Below are 20,013 nucleotides of genomic sequence, written 5' to 3' on the forward strand. Positions count from 1 at the left end.
TCAAAAGGCAGAACACTATTTTCATGTTCATATACTTATGCTCATGTATTTCGCAGAGTAATTTTAGAAATAAACTAAATAGCTGGCAATGAGACAAAGCAGTGAAGCAAAATATAAATCAAAGGAAAGATTTAAAGACAGAGAAAGCTGATTGACCATTAACGTGGACTTTAACATGGAATTATGGTTGTCTGCAAAATGTTACTGTTTCTCACTAGGAATACAGTTCACTGTAAGGTTTGTATCTCATTAGATTTGGCTAGAAGAGTCAACCTCGAACCCCATCAGAGAGACTGGAGGTCTTTCTCAGAATCAGTTGGTGGTGGGAAGGCACAGATGAAGCTATAGGCCTGAAAGAAGGGAGTGGTTGGATTTCCAATTCAGATACTGAACAAGCAGAAGGGAGGAAAGGGTCGCACCCCTGTTTAGAAGTGGACAATCTGAAGCCTCACTGATAGGAGGATAGGGGGCGGGGGGGGGGAGGGCTCAAGTGGCACCTGAGCCTGATTGAGGTGGAAGAGAAGAAAAGGCTAGAAAGCTGAGGAAAAGTGCTTTAAAATGGGTTGGTTTCAGTGTGTAGAAAAGGTTGATGTTCCAGTCAGTGGACATTGAGAGTACGCACCATCAATTACTTAGAAATAACCAACTCCCTCAAACTAAGGTCCTGATTCAGCAAGGTACTTAAGCACATGAACAATCCCATCCCCGTTCAGTGAAACGTTTAAGCTTGTGCTTAACTTTAAGCATGTAAGTTCCATTGAATTCATGCTCAAAGTCAAGCATGTGCTTTAGTGCTTTTCTGAATAAAGGTTAAACTTCCTTTGAGTCAAAGGAAAGTACCAGGAAAACCCAAATTAGTAAGTATTATTTTTTATAACAAAGCAACAGCCAAACAGATTTTTAAGGGTACACAACCATTTTTTTTCCTGGACCTAGGGACATGCAGTCTATGTAGTGAGAGTTATCCCAGAGCAAACTTTTATGTCTGAATTTATAAACTCCCAGAAAACCAGGATTTGTAATGGAGATGATGGTAGGTTCCCACCTAGAGCTTGGAACTATAAATATGTTCTAATGAAGACCAGAGCACTTGGGCAAAATCCCCTTTTAATGCACCTCCATAGCTATATATAGTACAGAAAAGACACTGTAAATAACTAACCAAAGATGAAGGGAATACCTCTGGCTTTTGTAGCTAAAATGAAATTGCTCCATGTTTCTAATCCATTTTGTAAGGGGGGTTAATACAGCAGGAATGCAAAATGTACAAAGTATTATTATTAGCAATGGTTCTTTAATGTTATATCAGAGAGCCTGGGATATAATGGAGCCTTAAATAAAGAATAAAATGTGTTGTTTTCTGAAAGCCTGACAGATTACCCTGGAATTGTGTGTGAAATTTGAGCTAGGCATTTAGTCACACAGATCTATAATAGAAAGCCAGGGGGAAAGACTCCAATCCATGCAGCAGAGAAATCTGCACCAGGTTTGAAAAATCACCCAAACATGCTCAGCTAAAATCTTAACAGGCACAACTGCCTTTTGAATCAAAGTCTGTAGGTTTGCAGTGAACAAGCTGACGAGAGTCACAGGCAGAGATGGGATGTAGCGGACTCTGTGTCTTGGCTATCATCCTGGTCTCAGAGGTGAGGAGAAAGCAGTAATGATCAGCACCAGCCCCTTGGCAACTAGGCAACTTAGAGGAGGATGTCCTATCAAGATGAATATGGCTCATTCAAGAATTAACTCTCTACTCATCTTCTACCTCAGTTTTTTGCTGCTCATCCATTTAAAAAGTAAGTGTTCCTCTTTTTCTTATCATTCTGACATGTCCTAGGGCTAGGTGGCTAGATAAACACCTCTGGCAGAAAGCTAATTTTGTCAGGAAGCCTCTAAGCCATTGGTTAAAGATGCCAAAATGAGCTGGTCCAGGGAACTATAAGTTTTATAAATTCATAGAACAGACGGCTTTAAGATCTGAGTGTTCACACTGTTTGATGTTCATAGAGAATGAAAGCATTTAAATTTTTTTTTGTTTGAATATTCAAAGTTTGGTGCTAGGAAACCCATAAGAAATATTCACATACAAATACACATCCATTTCAACCTTTGCACTTTTGGAAACTGACAAACAGTCCATTTAAACCTGGATGTTTAAAATGATGTGTTAATATGGAGATTTCTCTTTTGTTTCTTAATCCAACATATTACTTGTTATACTAACTGCTCATCTCGATTATGTATTGTTATTGTGTCCATCAAGATACTGTCTAAGCACTACCATACAATCATTTTTTAAAAAAAAACTGTAGGAAAATTAATTAAACAAATATGATATGTTTTGTGGTTTAAAAGCCTTGATTTTAACCTGTGTAAATATCAACATTAGTTGATATTTAGTCTGATCATTTTTATTAAAGAAATCTCTTCAGCAAACTTCCACATAAGCCGAAGTATGCACAATGGGTTTCCTTAATAATTTTGTCAGCTGGATGACAGTAAATAGAATCCAAGGAGATTAAATGGCCTCAGCTGGTGAAGCTGATGTAAGTTTATGAAAGGCAGTAGCTATTGAACATGTTTAAAATGAAGACGGCAAGAGTGTGTGTCTGTGGGAAGAGGCTGTGTGATTGGTGACTGCTGAGTTTGAATTGCAATAAGACAAAGCTTTGAGCAGCTGGCATTAAAGAAGACTTGGCATTAGCGTACAGTGTTTTGTAATCTGGGTCACCTTCTGTTGCTGCATCAGTCAGATTGTTACTTGTACAGTTTACAGCTCAGCGTAAATCAGACCCTGAACACCCAGCAGAAACAGTTCCATGAATTAGCACTGTTAAAAAAAACTACAACAAAACTTTAGAGCCAGGAAGACTAATGTGACATATCTTATACATTCAAGTATAGTTTCTGATTAGTTTTCTTGCTGGAAGACGTATTGCGATACGTAGTCATTGCTTGCACCAATGTTCTTTTCCAAACATCTTACAGCAGGACAACTATTGGAAAAAGACTTCTTGGAACTTTTATTTTCAAGATGCAGTTTTTATAGTCACTGTACTTTTTCATAAACAAACAGCCTTTAAATCTCTATGTAAATGTCGCTTGGAGAGAATCCTCTACCGTAATTAAAGGAATTGAAATGATGATAATGAAGAGATTTCATTTCTGCACAATGGAGGCAAATTACGGTATGACAGATACTGTGTTAAAGGGGAAAACACAGAAAGCTTATAAGATTAAGAATGTTATAGTAAAAGTATCACACACCCAAGCCACTGATAGATGCGTAGGCCCTTGAATGTAAGCCACAAGCAGTACCCCAGAGGCAGTAAAGAAACAACAAAAATAATATCAATTTGCAGGGCTCAGTCCTGGGTTTGGCTGAGCCTGGCTTGATGTAAGACCCCAGGGCAGGCAAAAGTAGTTTTTGTCACCGTTCAACTCCCTTCCCCAATCAGCCCAAATCAACCCTGGCACAAACTAAAGCAGACCTTCTTCCTTTCTCTAGATATGTCCATATGGGAGGAGGGCTAGCAGGGGGTTGCCTTATACCACCTGAGGATTCCGTGTAGTGACTGAATTCTCAGTTGGCTGTCTGATTTGTGACTGCTTTGCACTGGATGGAAGACTGTCACGGAACAACCACAGCAAGGACTGGACCAACATAGATTTTTAAGTACTGCACTTTCTGCAATCTCAACAGGGTACTTTATGGCATAAAACTTTTTCGAAGAACTTTTTAGCTACTGATTTTTTTTAGCGGTAAACAAAATTGTTGATTACAGCTATTTTCTAAGATAAGTATAAAAGGAGACCACGACATAGGTATAAGGGGTGTGCAGCAAAACTGAGGCTATATAAAATATGAGCGACAATAGGTATACATGGTTATAGAAGTTGATTTTTTTCAAATAATTTTATCCTATTGGGCACATCTTTCCCCAAATAGTTCAACAGTTAGTCTAACACAGGCACTAGAGCCCAGATCCATAAAAGTATTTAGGTTCCTAAATCTACCATTAAGATTCCACTAACATTCTCAAAAATGCTGCTTAGTTGTTGCCTAACCCCACAGGCTCCTAACTCCCCAAGGCACCTGAATTTCCACCAATTGGCATTCGCAAAAGCACCTAAGTGCCAACACCATCTCACAGCTAATGAGCTGCTCAGAGCCCTAACTTAAGCCGAAGCTCACGAGTGGGGTTCTCAAAACTAGGCAGGAGAACGTCTATCTCGCCAGTGAGGTCTGATCCTGTAAGCATACTCAGAGCACTCATAAAACCTGACACCTGACACAAAAGACAGCTGGGGTGAGCCGGTCAGGAATTTTTCGAGGAAGAGGTTGTGTGTGTTTTGCAGGAACATTGCGATTATGTCAAAATTTTGGAAATGTTTTGTTTCATATTTTATAATTTATGTTATATAAAAATTTAAATGTTTCAGCTTTTACATATAATATTATATATTATAATGTAAAGGTCAAAATGATAGTCAGCTGAAATGTTCTGACCTTATTGAAATGAAACGTTTTAATAAGATCAAAATGAAATTTTTCAGAATATTTCCTTTGTGAAAAATTGCAAATTTTTAATTTTTTGTCCTGATTTGGGATGAAATGAAATTTCAAAATCTCAGACTTTCCATGGGAGAGCAATTCCATTTTTCTACCAGCTTTACTTAGCGCATGGGAGTGCGTTCAGCATTATGATGGCCCTGGGCTGGATTCACCCCCACCTTGCATCTTGTACAATCAATTACACCTGTGCAGAGCAAGTGCAAGTGAATGTACAGTGGTACTAAATCAGAATGATAGCATTTACTACACACTTTGCACAAGTGTAAATGTCTGCATAAGGTCAAGGCAGTGGAGAATCAGGCACCATGTCTCTAAGTGGGGTTATCTGCTGAGTAGGATGTATCCAGCCTCAGCAGCTGGCAAGTGCATATATTTCTGTCACCAGTGAGTACTATCTGGCAGATGGTGGACACTCCTACTTAGAAGAACAGCAGAGTACAGCACTATGGCACAGTGCTCTGGCCAGCAGGATACCTCCTTGCTTCTCATTCTTCCATTGGGCAAGGTGGGATTTGACAGTGGCTTGGGTGCGGGTCTATAATAGATTTAAGAACTGACTCTACAAGGTGTTGAGTACCCTTATATCCCATTGAAGATCCCAGGAGTCTGCCTAGTAGGGCTTCTTTGTAACCATGTTTTAATTTTACATTCACATAGAAATATCTAAAACAGAAATAATATTACTTAGCACTGACTTTAGATTAATTAGCATTTGTAAATTATTGTGAATTTGATATAAAAAGATTTTCCCACACAAATCCAGAACACAAAAGATAATTTCAAAGGACAACTCAAGGTGCTTTTTTATCAAGTGTCAGTCTCCACCTATGTGACACAATGATAATATTTACTTCAAACAGTGTTAAGAGGATTAGTTATTTAATTCTTGTACAACATGATGTAAGTGTTGAGTACATGGAAATCCCTCATTTTATTAAAGTCTTGGGGGACATCCAAAAATTTCATAATACTGGGAATTTATATAATCAGGGGAACATATAATAGCCTTCTGTAAAGTTGGGGGACAACAGCTTTTTTAATGAAACAGAGTTTCGAAAAATTGCAGTGAATAAACTTGTGTTTTACTTACGTTATTAGATGTACTCACATCACTTAACATCAAACTGTACAGTGAGAGGAATTTCAGCCAGCAAATCACAACCCAGAAAAATAAAATATTATCTTCTCTCAAACAATATCTAAATCCTTGTTGATGCTATCTGCGCCAAGTTACATCACTCCACTTTCACACATCCCACTGTGCATGTAATTATTATTCACTTCTTCAGAAGCTATCCTTGAAGCTTGATTTTCCCAAACCCCATCTCTTAAGTGACCTCATCGGAAGAAATGAGGCAGCAACAGCACAGAATGTTCAAAACACTCATGTGGCAAAGGAAACATTTGTTTTGCCAAAAAATCTTTTTGTCCTGCTACGGCATTGATATACAGTGGTACCCATTAAAACATAGGCATTTGTCAACAGTTACTAAACCATGGAATCTGGAAGAAATACTCCAGTAACTCAGGTATTACACTGGGGTAAGATGACTTTTTAATAGTGACCACAGTATATTCAGGATGGCAAATGTCTTTTGTGATTATCCGATGTTTCAGCGACCATTTAATCTCAGCATTTATGCCAGGCTCTTCACCATGGTATCTGAGCACTGTTCTTCACTTAATCACCCTCAAAATCAATTTGTTGCCTAGTATATTCCAGTGCCAGGTGCACTATCCCCTAGGAAACAAAGAATAATTACATATGAAATGTATTAATCTGATCACTAGCATGACCTGAGGTGCCCGGCATCCCCACCCACAAATATTACACAGCAGGAAATAAACATTGATAGTTTAGTTCTTGTCTGACTTACACTGGGTCCCATGGCATACTTGATATTTTTTTTTTCCTTAAAATCAGTTGCATTTCCTGAGCTGACATCCTGAGAGCAGTTCTTCCTCCCATCCATCAGCAAGAAGCAGTACTCCCCATGGAAGTGGCGATACAGAGTAGTGCAGTGGTGAGGCAGGGATGAGTAAGAGAGCAGAAGAGGTGCAAAGGCTGCTCGGGAGGCTTGTTCAACATGCAGTTTCCTCTGATTGTGAAAGAGTGTCAGAGGCATAAATGATGATCTTTCCCAAGTTTCATCCCATATTCATACCAGGGAAGGGATGGTCTGGAGTTCCAAAGTTCAGATTCAGCTCTAGATATGTAAGTGTTCAGATCTGGGGGGTTGATGTATGTCGCCTGTATACAGTGAGCATGACAGAAGTGTCTAATGTACAGTTCAGCCAATTCATTTACATGGGATATGAAAACAATATCTAACTGTAGAACATTTTCTAGACAGGAAACTATGTTCTCCTGAGACACCACAAGTGGTGGTGGCCATTGAGCTCAGTATTTTTAATTCATGTTACAAATAAAATGCGTGAAGCTGCTAGATAAAGCTGATGAAGAGCAGTGGAAAATGCCGTCTTTCCCTATTTAAACTCTAAATATAGTAGAACATCTGCCACCTCAGATACTGATATTAAATTTCTTGAATGAAACATTGGCTCTACTTTAATATGTCATTGTGAAATTGCCTTTTAATTGAAAGGCTCAGGCCAACGTTCTTTGCTTCTTTTCAAATGATTCAATATTTATCTTGTCTGCCATCAGTAAGGTAATTTGCACCTCAGATGCAGACACCCTACTGTTTGACATGCTGTACAGCAGAATCAATTTTAGCTTCTCTCTTTGGCTATCATTTGTAACCACTTGTTCGTAATCATCATTAAAGTGTATTAACCGAGGGAGAGACCAAATGTTTTTTGGTGTAGAAAAGTGGAGTTCTTTTATTCAGCTGCAACCTTTTATTTTAGAATCAGACCAGACTAAGCCTCTGTGACTTCCACATTGAATAACTTCAGTGCACACTCTGGCCCAGTTCAGGAAGGCTCTCTATTCAGGACTGCATATAAAAGGGGGTTACCTTTAGTCATAAGCTTCCGTTCTGTTAAAGTCAATGGGATTTAAGTATGTGCCTCACATTAAGCACTTGAGTAATTGCTGTTCTGAATATGGAAATACTTAAAGCTCTTGCTTAAATTTCTTCCTGGTCCATATGGGTATGCAATAAAAAACCTGAGGCATTCAGGCTCATGCAGTTTGGGCTGTGGGGCTAAAAATTTCAGTGTAGATGTTTGAGCTCAGGTTGGAGCCCAGCTTCTGAGACCCACCCCCCCTTGCAGAGTCTCAGAGCTTGGACTCCTGCCCAAGACCAAACATGTATACTGCAATCTTTAACCCCACCACCTGAGCCCAAGTCAGCTGACCAGGGCCAGCCGTGGCCATGCTGCAGGTCTTTTATTGTAGTATAGATTTACCCATATGAGGCCACATTTAAAGAGCACTCAGAAATAACAGCTGGTGCAGAAGATGCCTACTTCCTGGTTGCCTGTTTGCTTCTGCTTCAGCTGATTCAAGGTGTCAACTATACTCATAAAGCCCTACATGGTTTGGGCCTCCTGGCTACCTCAGTTACCACCTCAGCCCACAGAAGTTGAGGTCATATGAGGTGCTCATGCTTATAGAGGCTAAATTGAAACATCTGGTATTAGTGGCGAAGGATTCTCAGTGAAGGACCAATGATGTTGGAATATGCTTTTTCCATGATCTGCCAGTGCCCAACCTGGTGTTCTTTAAGTCATAGTGAAAAACTCATCTCTTTTCTCAAACGTGCTAGATGGGGTGTTTTGGTTGAGAGGGAGAGATTGCTGCTGTTGGAGAAAAAATATGAGGAGATTAGGCTCAATTGTCCTCTGGCAAAGGAGAAGGGGCCATGTTACAGAGCAGATAGCTCCCTAGTTCTCCACTGGCCTACCCCCGCTGTGAGAGCAGCCTCGGGTCTTTTGCGATTGGCATAAAGTCCACTGTGGTGGCAGGGGGGAGCTGGTGAAGGAGCTGACTTCAGGCTTTATGCCCTTAGACGTTAACCCTCCAGCAAGGGAATTCTCCGTTGGCAAGTTACATTTTTTTTAATTCAAGATTTGTAATCCAGGTACTTAAAGAACATAATAGTATCCCAAGCTATTTTCTTTCCTTGAAGTCTGTAGATAATTTTTATAACAGGGAGTATCATTATCAGATACACATATTTCTGCAAAGAAACCAGACTATCAAAATAATTTGAATGATTATTTCCGACTGTGTCTTAACAGTGATAAATATAGAAATAAAATACGTGAAGGCAGGATACCTTGGAAGTGTAATATTAGACCAGGGGTGGCCAACCTGAGCCTGAGAATGAGCCAGAATTTACCAACCTACATTTCCAAAGAGCCACAGTAATACGTCAGCAGCTCCCCCCACCAGCACCTCCCCCATCCCAGAGCCTCCCACCCACCAGCAGCCCTCACAATCAGTGCCTCACCCTCCCTCCCAATCAGCTGTTTTGTGGGGTGCAGGAGGCCCTGGGGGGGAAGAGAGAGGAGCGAGGGCACGGCAGACTAAGTGGGGCGGGAAGGGGTGGAGTGGGGGCAGGGCCTGTGGCAGAGCCAGGGGTTGAGCCGTGAGCCCCCCCGGCCCATTGGAAAGTTGGCGCCTGTAGCTCCAGCCCCGGAGTCGGTGCCTATAGAAGGAGCCGCGTATTAACTTCTGAAGAGCCGCATGTGGCTCCAGAGCCACAGGATGGTCACCGCTGTATTAGACATTAGGCAATAAAGAGACGTTACATGGTACCATACATAAAACTGTCAGTGAAAAAGAGTCTGAGTCGAAACCTGGATCCAACGAGCACTGAACTTTTGAGAAGCTCAGATATGGATTTACAGCTCCATTACTTGAAAGTGTGCCAAACCAAAACTCTGGGTTCCAATACCACCAAACACTGGGGAAGTGCAGACCAGGATCCAGTCTGGATCTGAACTCTGTCTATAGCTGTAAGAGACACAACAGCAGTCTAACATCTTATTAATGTTTTCCACTTCAGAAAATTAGGATGCTTCCAGCTGTTGTTCAATATACCTGCAACTATACATTGTAGCAGTATGCAATAGGCGTTACAGCACGGTGTGTCTAGTGTCATGCATGTAGATGAAATGGGAGGCATATCACACACATGGCTATTGGCTGTGGAAAAATCATGTAGGCTATGCCAGTGTTTCTCAACCTTTCCAGATTACTGTACCCTTTTCAAGAGTCTGATTTGTCTTTGGACCACAAGTTTCACTTCACTTAAAAAACTACTTACTTACAAAATCAGACAAAAAAAAATACAAAAGTGTCATAGCACACTATTACTGAAAAAGTGCTTACTTTCTCACTTACCATATAATTATAAAATAAATTGATTGGAATATAAATACTGTACCTACATTTCAGCACGCAGTATTTAGAGCAGTATAAACAAGTCACTGTATATATGAAATTTTAGTTGGTACTGATTTCACTAGGGCTTCTTATGTAGCCTGTTGTAAAACTAGGCAGATATCTAGAAGAGTTGATGTACCCCCTGGAAAACCTCTGCGTACCCTCAGGGATACGCATACCCCTGGTTGAGAACCACTATGGCTATGCCACAACACTCTAGTTTGTGGAAAGATGAAGTCCAGATGTGTCACATCTCTCTCATTTCACAGACGTGCACGTCACATACCACAAAATACTGCAACTGATCTCATATATTATATAGGCTGCTTCCATGCTGCTGTGTTTGCTTATACATGGCACTGTAAAACAATTCAGAGAAAACCGTACCTTTTGTGTTCATCTCAAAGCTGTAATGGTATGAAAGATAGTATCATTAATTTTCATGGATAATTTTCAGTTCACTCATTCTCAGATATCCTTTTTTTAATGAAAATGTCAGAGTTCTCCTACAAAAAAAATCAGTAGAGAGGTCTTTTCCATAATATGAACAATATTTGGGAAATATTAAATCAGATAAAAACACAGTGGCTATGTATCTATGTAACTGAATCATTGCTTTATATGCCCAATGTCTTCCATGGAGTCTCGCAAATCCACAGACTATCCCTGAGAGTTCCATTTTTCATTTAGATGGCAGATATGAAAGAACACGTAGATTGACAAATCAACAATAGCTACACATGTGAACACTTTGATCAAGCTAAGGCTGGCACTAATTTCAGCTCAAAATTCTCCCCATTCATCTTTTTCTAATGGTACAGTACATCAGTGTTCTCTTTATGATCCCACCAACTTTTGTTCTGATTCTATCCCTTTTTGAGGACCCTCCAAGCACGAACAGGCACAGCTAGAGATATACCAATTTTTTCCCCACAAAGCCTCCCTACAAGAGAAGCCACTTCAAGTCTTTAGTTAAAACTTTATTCACACAAAGTCCTACCAGTGGGACAGAAGCTTTTTCATGCCATTAAAGGCCCATATAATGGTAAGTTTGGGGATACACAATGCAGATCTTGTTATGATTTATTGGTTGCAGTCCATAGATAGTTATGGATTAGGGTTGCCAATTTTTTAATAGCACAATAAAGAACACCCCTGCCCCACCCCTTGCCTGAGGCCCCGCCCCCGCTCGCTCTATCCCCCTCCCTCTATCGCTCATTCTCCCCCACAGTCACTCACTTTCACCAGGCTGGGGCAGGGGATTGGGGTGTTTGAGGGGGGCGAGAACTCCAGATGGGGTGCGGACTCTGGGGTGGGGCCAGGGATGAGAGGTTTGCGGTGCGGGAGAGGGCTCTGGGCTGGGGCAGGGTGTTGGGGAGGTGCGGGGTCCTGGCGGCACTTACTTCGGCTCCCAGGAAGCGGCTGCCAGTTCCCTGCAGTGCAGCCTCTAAGTTCATGGGTGGCCATGGTCGCGGTTCCCAGCCAATGGGAGCTGCAGAGCTGGCACTAGGGGCAGGGGCAGTGCGCTGAGCCTCCCTGGGCACCTATATGCCGCTTCTGAGAGCTGCGCGGAGCTAGGGCAGGTAGGGAGCTTGCCTTAGCTCCGGGCCCCCACTGCACCGCTGACCAGACTTTTAACGGCCCGGTCAGCAGCGCCGACCAGAGCTTCCAGGGTCCCTTTTCAACCAGGCGTTCCAGTTGAAAACCGGACACTTAGCAAGCCTACTATGGATATTGTTCTGCTGCATGCAAGGCAGCAGTTTAAATCAGTTTGTGTTCAGAAATTTTGATGAATGAACTAATTACAGTGAACTTCTCTTTTTGGGAAATTCCCACATATTTTGAGATCTACATGAGAAGGGAGCATGCGTCACCAGATAGAATAATAGATGCAGTGAACTCTGCCAAAAATCAAGAAGAACATGGATAACAAGTTGCTCCCATCCTACTATCTCATAGAAGTTGGCACCGTGTAGCTAGGGACAGACATGGGCCTCTTAACTGCACATTATCTCTCTAAAATGACCATTGTAAATGAATTGTGCCAAATGTAGCTGTAATTTAGGCCCCAACTCTGAGGCTGACTTTGTGTGGACAGACCTCTGAGCTCAAAGGAGTCATTTGCAGGATCAGGGCCTTAGATTTTAACCCCATTTTATAACAGACCAATCATCAATGTTGTTGTTTGCTTTATGTTATCATAGACTCTACACAATGAAGAATCTAATACTAATGAAGGATAATCTAATATTAATAAAAATTCACTGGATAAATTTTAAAATCTAAAACTATCTTAATCCATTACAGTGACTTCATGATTTTTCAGCTCAGTTGAAAAAAATCAACCATTTATTAATGTATACTATTCCAAAATTTTCTACCCCAAATGTACATAAATGAGACTGTCATTCCATCTGGGAGTTCTGTGCAAAATATCTCAGCTTTATTTGACCTCCTCCTTTTCCCCTCTGAAATGTGAGCACTGTGTAATTTTTCCCTATGAACAAGAACTTTCTTTCCTGTAACTATTCTCATTACTCAGTAAACTTCTAATTAATGCCTAATTACTGTAGTCAGAATAAAGCTCTTCTTACAAAGACATTTGTGGTTTTGCTCATGTTGATGGTCCCTCATGCATACCAGGATGACATCAGGCAGGTTCCCAGCAATCAAGGGAATCATGAAGTATTGTTAGAATGAATGTTTGATGAGTTCATAACAGATACTGTACTTTAATAGTTCCTCATTAGTTAACTGCGGAATGCAGTGGCAGCTAGAGATGCATTCAATTATGTCAGAGTGCTAATGTGAGGAGCCTTGTGGCTTTCCCCTTCAATTCTGGTTTGCACAGATTTCATCATAAATAAAATATTTCTTCCTCTTTCTCATTCAGATCATCATCCAAAGTAAGCCCAAAGTGAGAACTTTAACTTCACTGGAGTCCTTTTTAAGTTCCTTTTATGTACCTCATTATAATGCACACACACAAAATTTCCTCACTGCCTTTGGAAGCAAACTGTCTGAATCACAAGGATATAAAGTGGCACTGGCCACACTGTAATTCATGCACAAGGTAATAACTTCTGCAAGTTGTGAGTAAAGTCTAAATTTCTGTGGTAGCAAGAATTGCACCTGGCAAATAATATAAGCTAATTACACCTCTAACACCTCTCTCCTACCTTTCCCTAAGTCACTGGTACCTACATGCACCACAACCACAAGGTCCTCTCCACGACTGCACATAAGTCTATCTAGATGTCTCAAGAGATCTGCAACCTTCCTACCCAGCAGACAATTCACCAGGTGGTTCTCCCAGTCATCACAAACCCAACTGTCTATATTTCTGTCTATATTTCTAATAATCAAATCCCCCATTACTATTATCTGTGTCTTCCTAATAACTGAAAGTAACTTCTTAAGATCTTAAAAGAACTGGGTCAGGTTCCACTTCTTTTCATAGCCACCATTCAATAACTGAACAACACAACCAGATTACAACACAGCAATTAAATATTTCACAGTCCAATATAGAGAGAAAGCCATCCCTACTGCATGTTTTGTGAAGGAGCTAAAATGGGAACTGAGGGGTGCTGAGACTCTCTACATTAGTCTCTAGATATCCCAGTGTGGTTTTGCCAAAATGAAAACACTCAAAATTTATGGACGCTTCTGAAAATTTATGTGCAACAGCTTGATGCTGCTCCCATTGAAGTCCATGTCAAAACTGGCAGAGACAGGAAGGATATGTAAGTGTTATAACTGTTTGTTCTTTCTGACCTCTCAAAAATGCTTTCTCCATGTACAGTAAAAGCTTTGCTATCCACCATGTTGGGGGAAGAGAGGGTGCTGGTAAGTCAAAAATTCCAGTTAGCTAAGAGGGAGGGAGTTTGGGTGTGTGAGCCACCCAGATTTGGCATCCGCAAACCCCTTCCTCATCCAAACTCCCTCCCAGAGCCTGTGTCCCGCACCTCCTCCCACACTCCAAACCCCCCACGCCTGTTCCTCCACCACAGAGCAGCAGGGACATGACACCGCTTCCGGGGAGCCACGCAGAGTCAGGTAGTAAGCCTGCCAGCCCTGTGCCAACTGGACTATAAACCAAACTTTCAATGAAGATCAGAAATGCCAGTGTATAGAGCTTTCTGGTTGATAAAGTGCCGCATGACACAGCTTTTACTGTATTTGTTTGTTTATATAAAAATGCGTGTGTGTGTGTGTACATGCATTTGTTTATGAGTGTGTGTGTAGATGTGTGCATTTATGAAGCACACAGAAATAATGATTCTAAAGAAAGGAATGAGAAAATGATACTAAAGGGAAAATGCAACTGGTGACTCATCAAGGTGAGATCTTTAAAGTAGGAAAATTCACTCTCAGGTTAGTTACTAATTTAGTCTACAGACCTTGACTGTGGATCTTTAATTTGGCCTTTGTAGTTAATGTTAACAGTCTGGAGCTTTAGGACCACCAATGAGAAAATATCAACTTCAGGGAAGATTGCTACCTTTGCAAAATCTGCTGAAATCTAACTTACCAGCTTTTTATTCTTTTTAAAAAAAGTTTGGGTAGTTCAATACAGGAATATAAATAGTCACAAATCAGAAAGACCTAGGGAAAGGAAGGTGATTCAGTAGGAAGATCATTAATCAACCCTATAAATTGGTGTTGTCTATGAATAATGATCTATTACATCAATAACAAGAAAGAAAAGAATTTAGATGAAGGGTATTTATCATTTATTTCCAGCTACCTGCACAGGTTGTGCACATCATTTTGAAGCATTGACATATTTTGTATCAGAGAAAATGTAGTGAGAGACCGGTAATAAAATATTAAGAGAGCTGAGCACTGATATAAACAAATAAACTGTATATATAGATGGGTAAAAGTGTCAGAAGTGCTTAAGGGCCATATTTTCAAAGGTGCGTTAGTGCCAAAAGATGCAGATTGAAATAGGAGTTAGGCAACTAACATGCTTGGGCATTTTTGAGAATCCCATTGGGGCACCTGAAGATTCATATCGGTGCCTCAATACCTTTGAAAATCTGGCCCTATGTGACTTAGGAGCCTAATTCCCTTTTTTTAAAGTGAGTTAGGCACTTAGGAGCCTAACTCTTATTGATTTTCAATGAAACCTGGCTACAATGTCACTTTTGAGATTGAAATTTAGGAGCCTACGTCACATAGGCTCTTTCCAAAATTTTACCCCTTGTCAAGTGTTTCTCTTGGGAGTTATTCCTCTAGTGGGCAGTCATGCATGTTAGAACTGGTGGAATTGCAATTTTATTACAAAGGTATATTTTGTTAATTCTCAGGACTTGATTCTGCCTCGTGGTTTAGCTTCAGGTTACAGAGGTTTACCATCAAAGTGCACTTCGTACATCAAAAGATTGGTAACATGTATAACTCACAATTTACGAGACTTGGATTTGTTTGTAATGTTCAGGGTTCACATCACTGGTATGATGTCCTATTGTGTATTTAGGAATTTAATATTTATTGGTCAATTTTTCAGCAGTTGCAAATGCAAATACTTAACTTCCTTGTGCACAATAGATAATTGTGAACAGTATTTGCATATGCAAGTGTAAAATTCTAAGTGAAAAGTGAATGCACACTTGCAAATTGATCACTTCTCTTGAGCCAGTCTACCTATCCTGATGGAAAAAATCTCCCAATCCCTTTCCTACACAGATTACTTTATGAGAGTGTGATATTTAACTGAGTGTCAGAGTCCAAGGGTGTACCACACATTAAAATCATTTAAATTTGGTCCAGTAAATTCAAAATAAATTAGGGTGTATATCCATAGAACCCAGGAAGGGTGATTTTATGTCTAAGTCACAGAACAGAGAGCCAGGAAACTGGGGTCCTATTCTGCAGTTTTCATATATAATGCTGAGTAAGTCACTTAATATCTGTGTGTCTCAGTTTTAGCATCTGTAGCACTGGAATAATCCTTCTCTAACTCTAAACGTATTGTTAGGCTGAATTAATTGTTTGAAGAGCACACAATGCTCCTTGGATAAAAGGCAGCAAATATATGCAGAGAATAATAATAATAATTAATCATTCCGTGTTATACTATGTATGCATATAACACTGAAACAGGTAAAGCTGATTTTGTTCAATGCCACATTGGCTGAATTAAATAGCTAGGGATCCTACAGCAATGAAATTCCAAATGCTCTCCAACAAAGTATGCAGGTGTGAACTCAGTGAAAATTTGTAGTTAACCAATAACCATGGGATTATTGGGCAGGATTACTTAAAAGGCTGTTCAAACCCCATCAGCCAAATTAGATTTTTCCATACAACTTAAATATTCACTGTTTGGTTAATTGTAAGACACCTCTTTAAAAATAAAAAAAAAATCAATCATAATATTTTAACCTCTAAGCAACTTTGCAGTGTTTGAAGAGTCAAGAAAATAATCAAAGATGACTATTTTTGTTCCTGATACTTACTATTTTTTCTTAGGGGAGACTTTTATCCTAAATCTGGATGCACAGACAACAGGCATCATGCAGATGATACTATTATTCTCGATCGTTGATTTTAAAGATTATCAATCAGTCCTTAAATTGAACTTTTCTTTATTTCCTTATAGTTTTTCACATTGGCCTTATCAGTGAAAGACCTCTCAGATTAAATTAAAAATAACCTGGCAAAAAACAGAAACAGATTTTCAAGTTAGAGTCTTACATTCACTTTATATTGATTGGTTTTTACTCCTCTAGAAAATAAGTCACTATTTTGCACAAATAGTACAATATTTCTGCAGGAAGTCCCAAAGCCTCTCTCTCATACATAGCCCAAGCAGCTGGGATTAGAGGACCCCTTGAGGCTACAGGGAAATAATCCTCTCTCTCCAGGCATTCTGCAGCTGTTGCTGCAAGCTCAGGCTGGAGTAGCCTCTATGCAGCCTCTGCAATGGGGGCTGGAGTCACAATGCCTCTAGAAGTGTGGCCACTAAACCACTGTGTGAATGGTTCCTGCTTGAGTCCCACTCTACTAACCAGGGTGCAGAGTTTAGCGGGGACAGTGGTACTAGCCTGGAGCTGTCTTTGTATGCTGGGGAGCACATGGTCTGGCACTGTGCCTATGCATCCTGAGTGAGTACTGCTCAAAGGGAGAGCTCTCTTCCTCCCCTGGCTCATCTGCACAAGGCCAGGCACGATTGAATCCTATTTCTTTAATCTCCCCTAGAATGAGACAGACAAAGCATCTTTAGATCTCAGCGAGTCCCACAGACAGGGCACACAGAATCATACTGACTCAGATTTATAACTTGGACAAACCAAGTGCTGATTCCTACCTAAATAATCAGCCACAAACACAACGGCCCTGAGTCTCCATTGTTCCAGGTCTGTGGGAACCATCTTTGTGCCTCCTGTATTCTGGGGCTATCAGAGACCTGCCTGGCACCTAGTTCAGATAATAAGCCTCAAGGCTGCTGTAATTTATGTTCAAGCTGCCAGTGGAACCCAAGTGGCCACAGAGAGCTGAGAATAATTGAAGTACACTGTGTGTTGGTTATGCCTCTGGCAACATATCCCCATTTTGGGGATGATAGTAGGAGCCTTTTCACAGCTCTGTGCCAGCCAAGGAGAACCTCAGCACTGAGTGTAATCTCCGGGGGCCATATTTACCAGCTCTCCATCCACAAAGGGAATGGATCATGAAGAAAACTGTACTCAGCAAGAGGGAAGATTTGCTGTGTAGACTGTGCCACATTTATTCATAACTTTGAATGGGAGTTAAAGGACTTTGAAATCAATGTATAATTTGACAGGGAGCCAAGGCAAAGACTTTGAAACAGGAGCAATATGCTCAGACAGTCCATACATTCCAAGGCCATCTAATCTTGTGATCATCTAGTCTGACCTTCTGTATGACAGAGAACACAGAATTTCCCCAAAATAATTCATAGAGCATATTGTTTAGAAAAACATCCAATAACGTTACATGTCAATAAGGATGTGGATATAAGGCATTTCAAATAATTTGCATTTATTATGTAATGAGAACAGGAGCTCCCAAAATCAAGTGCAATAATTTAGCACTGAAAAGGCAGCCACCTATCTTAGTTGTTCCAAATCGGATATGCTGAGCAGTGATCTGATCCTGGTGATATTTTGTAGATGATTGAAAATAAGTTTCAGTAATGGATCCAGGATACATAACCATTCATAAATCTGGTGACAGTATAGCATCCAGACTTCTTACACCTGAAGGAGGAGTCCATGATATATAAAATCAACAGGTAGGAGCATAACTCACCCACCTTTCAAAACCAGTGACTGGCACCTCAGGTTTGTTTGCATGGTGATATTGATTTTTAAATACATTTTCTTAAATATGTGAAGTATCCATTGCTGAATGTGCCATAATGGCTGGCCAGAGAGTACATTTCAGTAGAATTTCAGGTGCAAGAGTAAACTGTTTCTGAGCATCAAGTGCATGGCTTTGATTATGGGCCGGATCCTGGGGTGTGGATAAACAATGCAGAGCACAGGTTAGGATGTACATATATCACTGGCTTATACCAGCACTGCTCCACTGTGCATGCTGGCCTCCCTCATACCAGGCTTCAAGATCCACAGGGGGCCAGAAACACAGCTGAAGTCTGGCACCGTGTAAGGAAAAGCCCTGGTCACACTCGCTTTCCTCCAGCCATGGCCACTTGACAGTGCCAGTACAGAGTGGAGAGTTAGCATTTAGGAGGGCATAAAGAGAGGGAAGGTACCAGCTTTGCAGATTGGGCGAGGAGGGCCGAGAAGCTGGTGTGGTAAATGGCATGGAGCTGTCAGTGAGAGCAGCAGCACTGAATCTGGCATTTATTGGTGGAGCTGGGAAGGATGTAATCGGAGATGAGATCAAAGCCATAGGATGGAGTGGAGCTGTGCCGGGCCTTCAAGACTCTTTTTGTTCTAGTCCCAGCTGTAGAACAGAAGTTTAAGAAAACATTTTCTGAACATTTCAGAATCTTGATAAATTCCCTTTGAATTTCCACCTAAAAATCATATGAGGATATGAGGGGAGCAAATGGGAGAAGGAGACTTCCTAAACCCCAACCTATTTGCTCACTGCCCTTATATTTCAGGATTCGAAAGGGCACATTACAGTGTGTCCTGTTATAGGATAGCACAAAACGATGTATCTACCATGTAACTGAAAAGGCCAATCAATGGCCAGATTTTTGTAGCACCTATAAAACAAGGCTCAGTTGCTATCCCCACACTCATCCACATCATCTTTGCCTTTCAGTTGGAGGGTTTTTTCCCCAAGTGAAACATCACTGACATTTGTAATTCTATATTCACACTTAATCAGACTGAACATTTTGCAAGTCTTGGTCTGTGTAAAAACGCCCTCTGCTTGATATAATGAGAACTGTCTGTTCCTTTCGATCTTTAGCATTTCATGTCTAGTTCAATTACATCCAACATGCAGCCAATTTGGGGCTCCTGTGATGGAGTGAGGACACCAGGTAGCCTAAATCAATTACTATTTTTGCATTTTAAAGGCTTTTTCCAAAGTACATTCAAATTCACAAAGAAATAGGGGACCTTCCAGTACTTCGGTCTTTGCTTGTGCTAGAGAAAAGGACCAAATCCTCTTCCCAGCACATGGGCTGATTAAACAGGCTGGCCGGTGGAGAGATCTGGTAGGCTGGATGGGGAGAGATGTAATTCTTCCCTACAGGCTGCAGAGCAAAAGTGGAGCTGCTCTGTGGCCACTGCTATAGCCTGAAGAATACAACAGATCCAACAGACACTGCACCCAAGGGAAGGCAGTTGGCTGGTGATTCCATATAGACAGGGATGTACTAGCCCTGCACCCTGCCCTGAAAAATCCTATCTGCTGTAGGGCCCAGGAAGGCTTCCTGGAGAGGTGTTCCATACAGCACTCCCTGCTGTTCTCCCTGAGCAACAGAACCACAGTAGTTATGCTGCATTCAAGGCTTTCTGTGTCATATGGGCTGCATCACATGACCCAAAAGACTCAGAGGTGCACCTTCAGCACCAAACACAGCATACAGTAGCCCTGATTCTAGATTTACTTATTCTGGCCT

At 40.9% G+C, this 20,013-nt stretch overlaps 1 protein-coding gene across 4 annotated transcripts in view; it reads left to right on the forward strand.

Moving 5' to 3' along the window:
- Window positions 1-1,559: 1,559 nt before the first annotated feature.
- The window catches only part of CRB1 (crumbs cell polarity complex component 1), a 159,207-nt gene continuing 140,753 nt past the window's right edge, over window positions 1,560-20,013 (forward strand). For all 4 annotated transcript variants that reach the window (XM_084636292.1, XM_084636293.1, XM_084636295.1 and 1 more), the window contains exon 1: window positions 1,560-1,796. In XM_084636292.1, the coding sequence (XP_084492418.1) occupies window positions 1,664-1,796 (133 nt within the window). In that variant the 5' untranslated portion in view covers window positions 1,560-1,663. The remainder of the gene's footprint in view (window positions 1,797-20,013) is intronic.

This window comes from Lepidochelys olivacea (assembly GCF_965140295.1).
Source record: "Lepidochelys olivacea isolate rLepOli2 genome assembly, chromosome: 8".
Lineage (NCBI taxonomy): Eukaryota > Metazoa > Chordata > Testudines > Cheloniidae > Lepidochelys > Lepidochelys olivacea.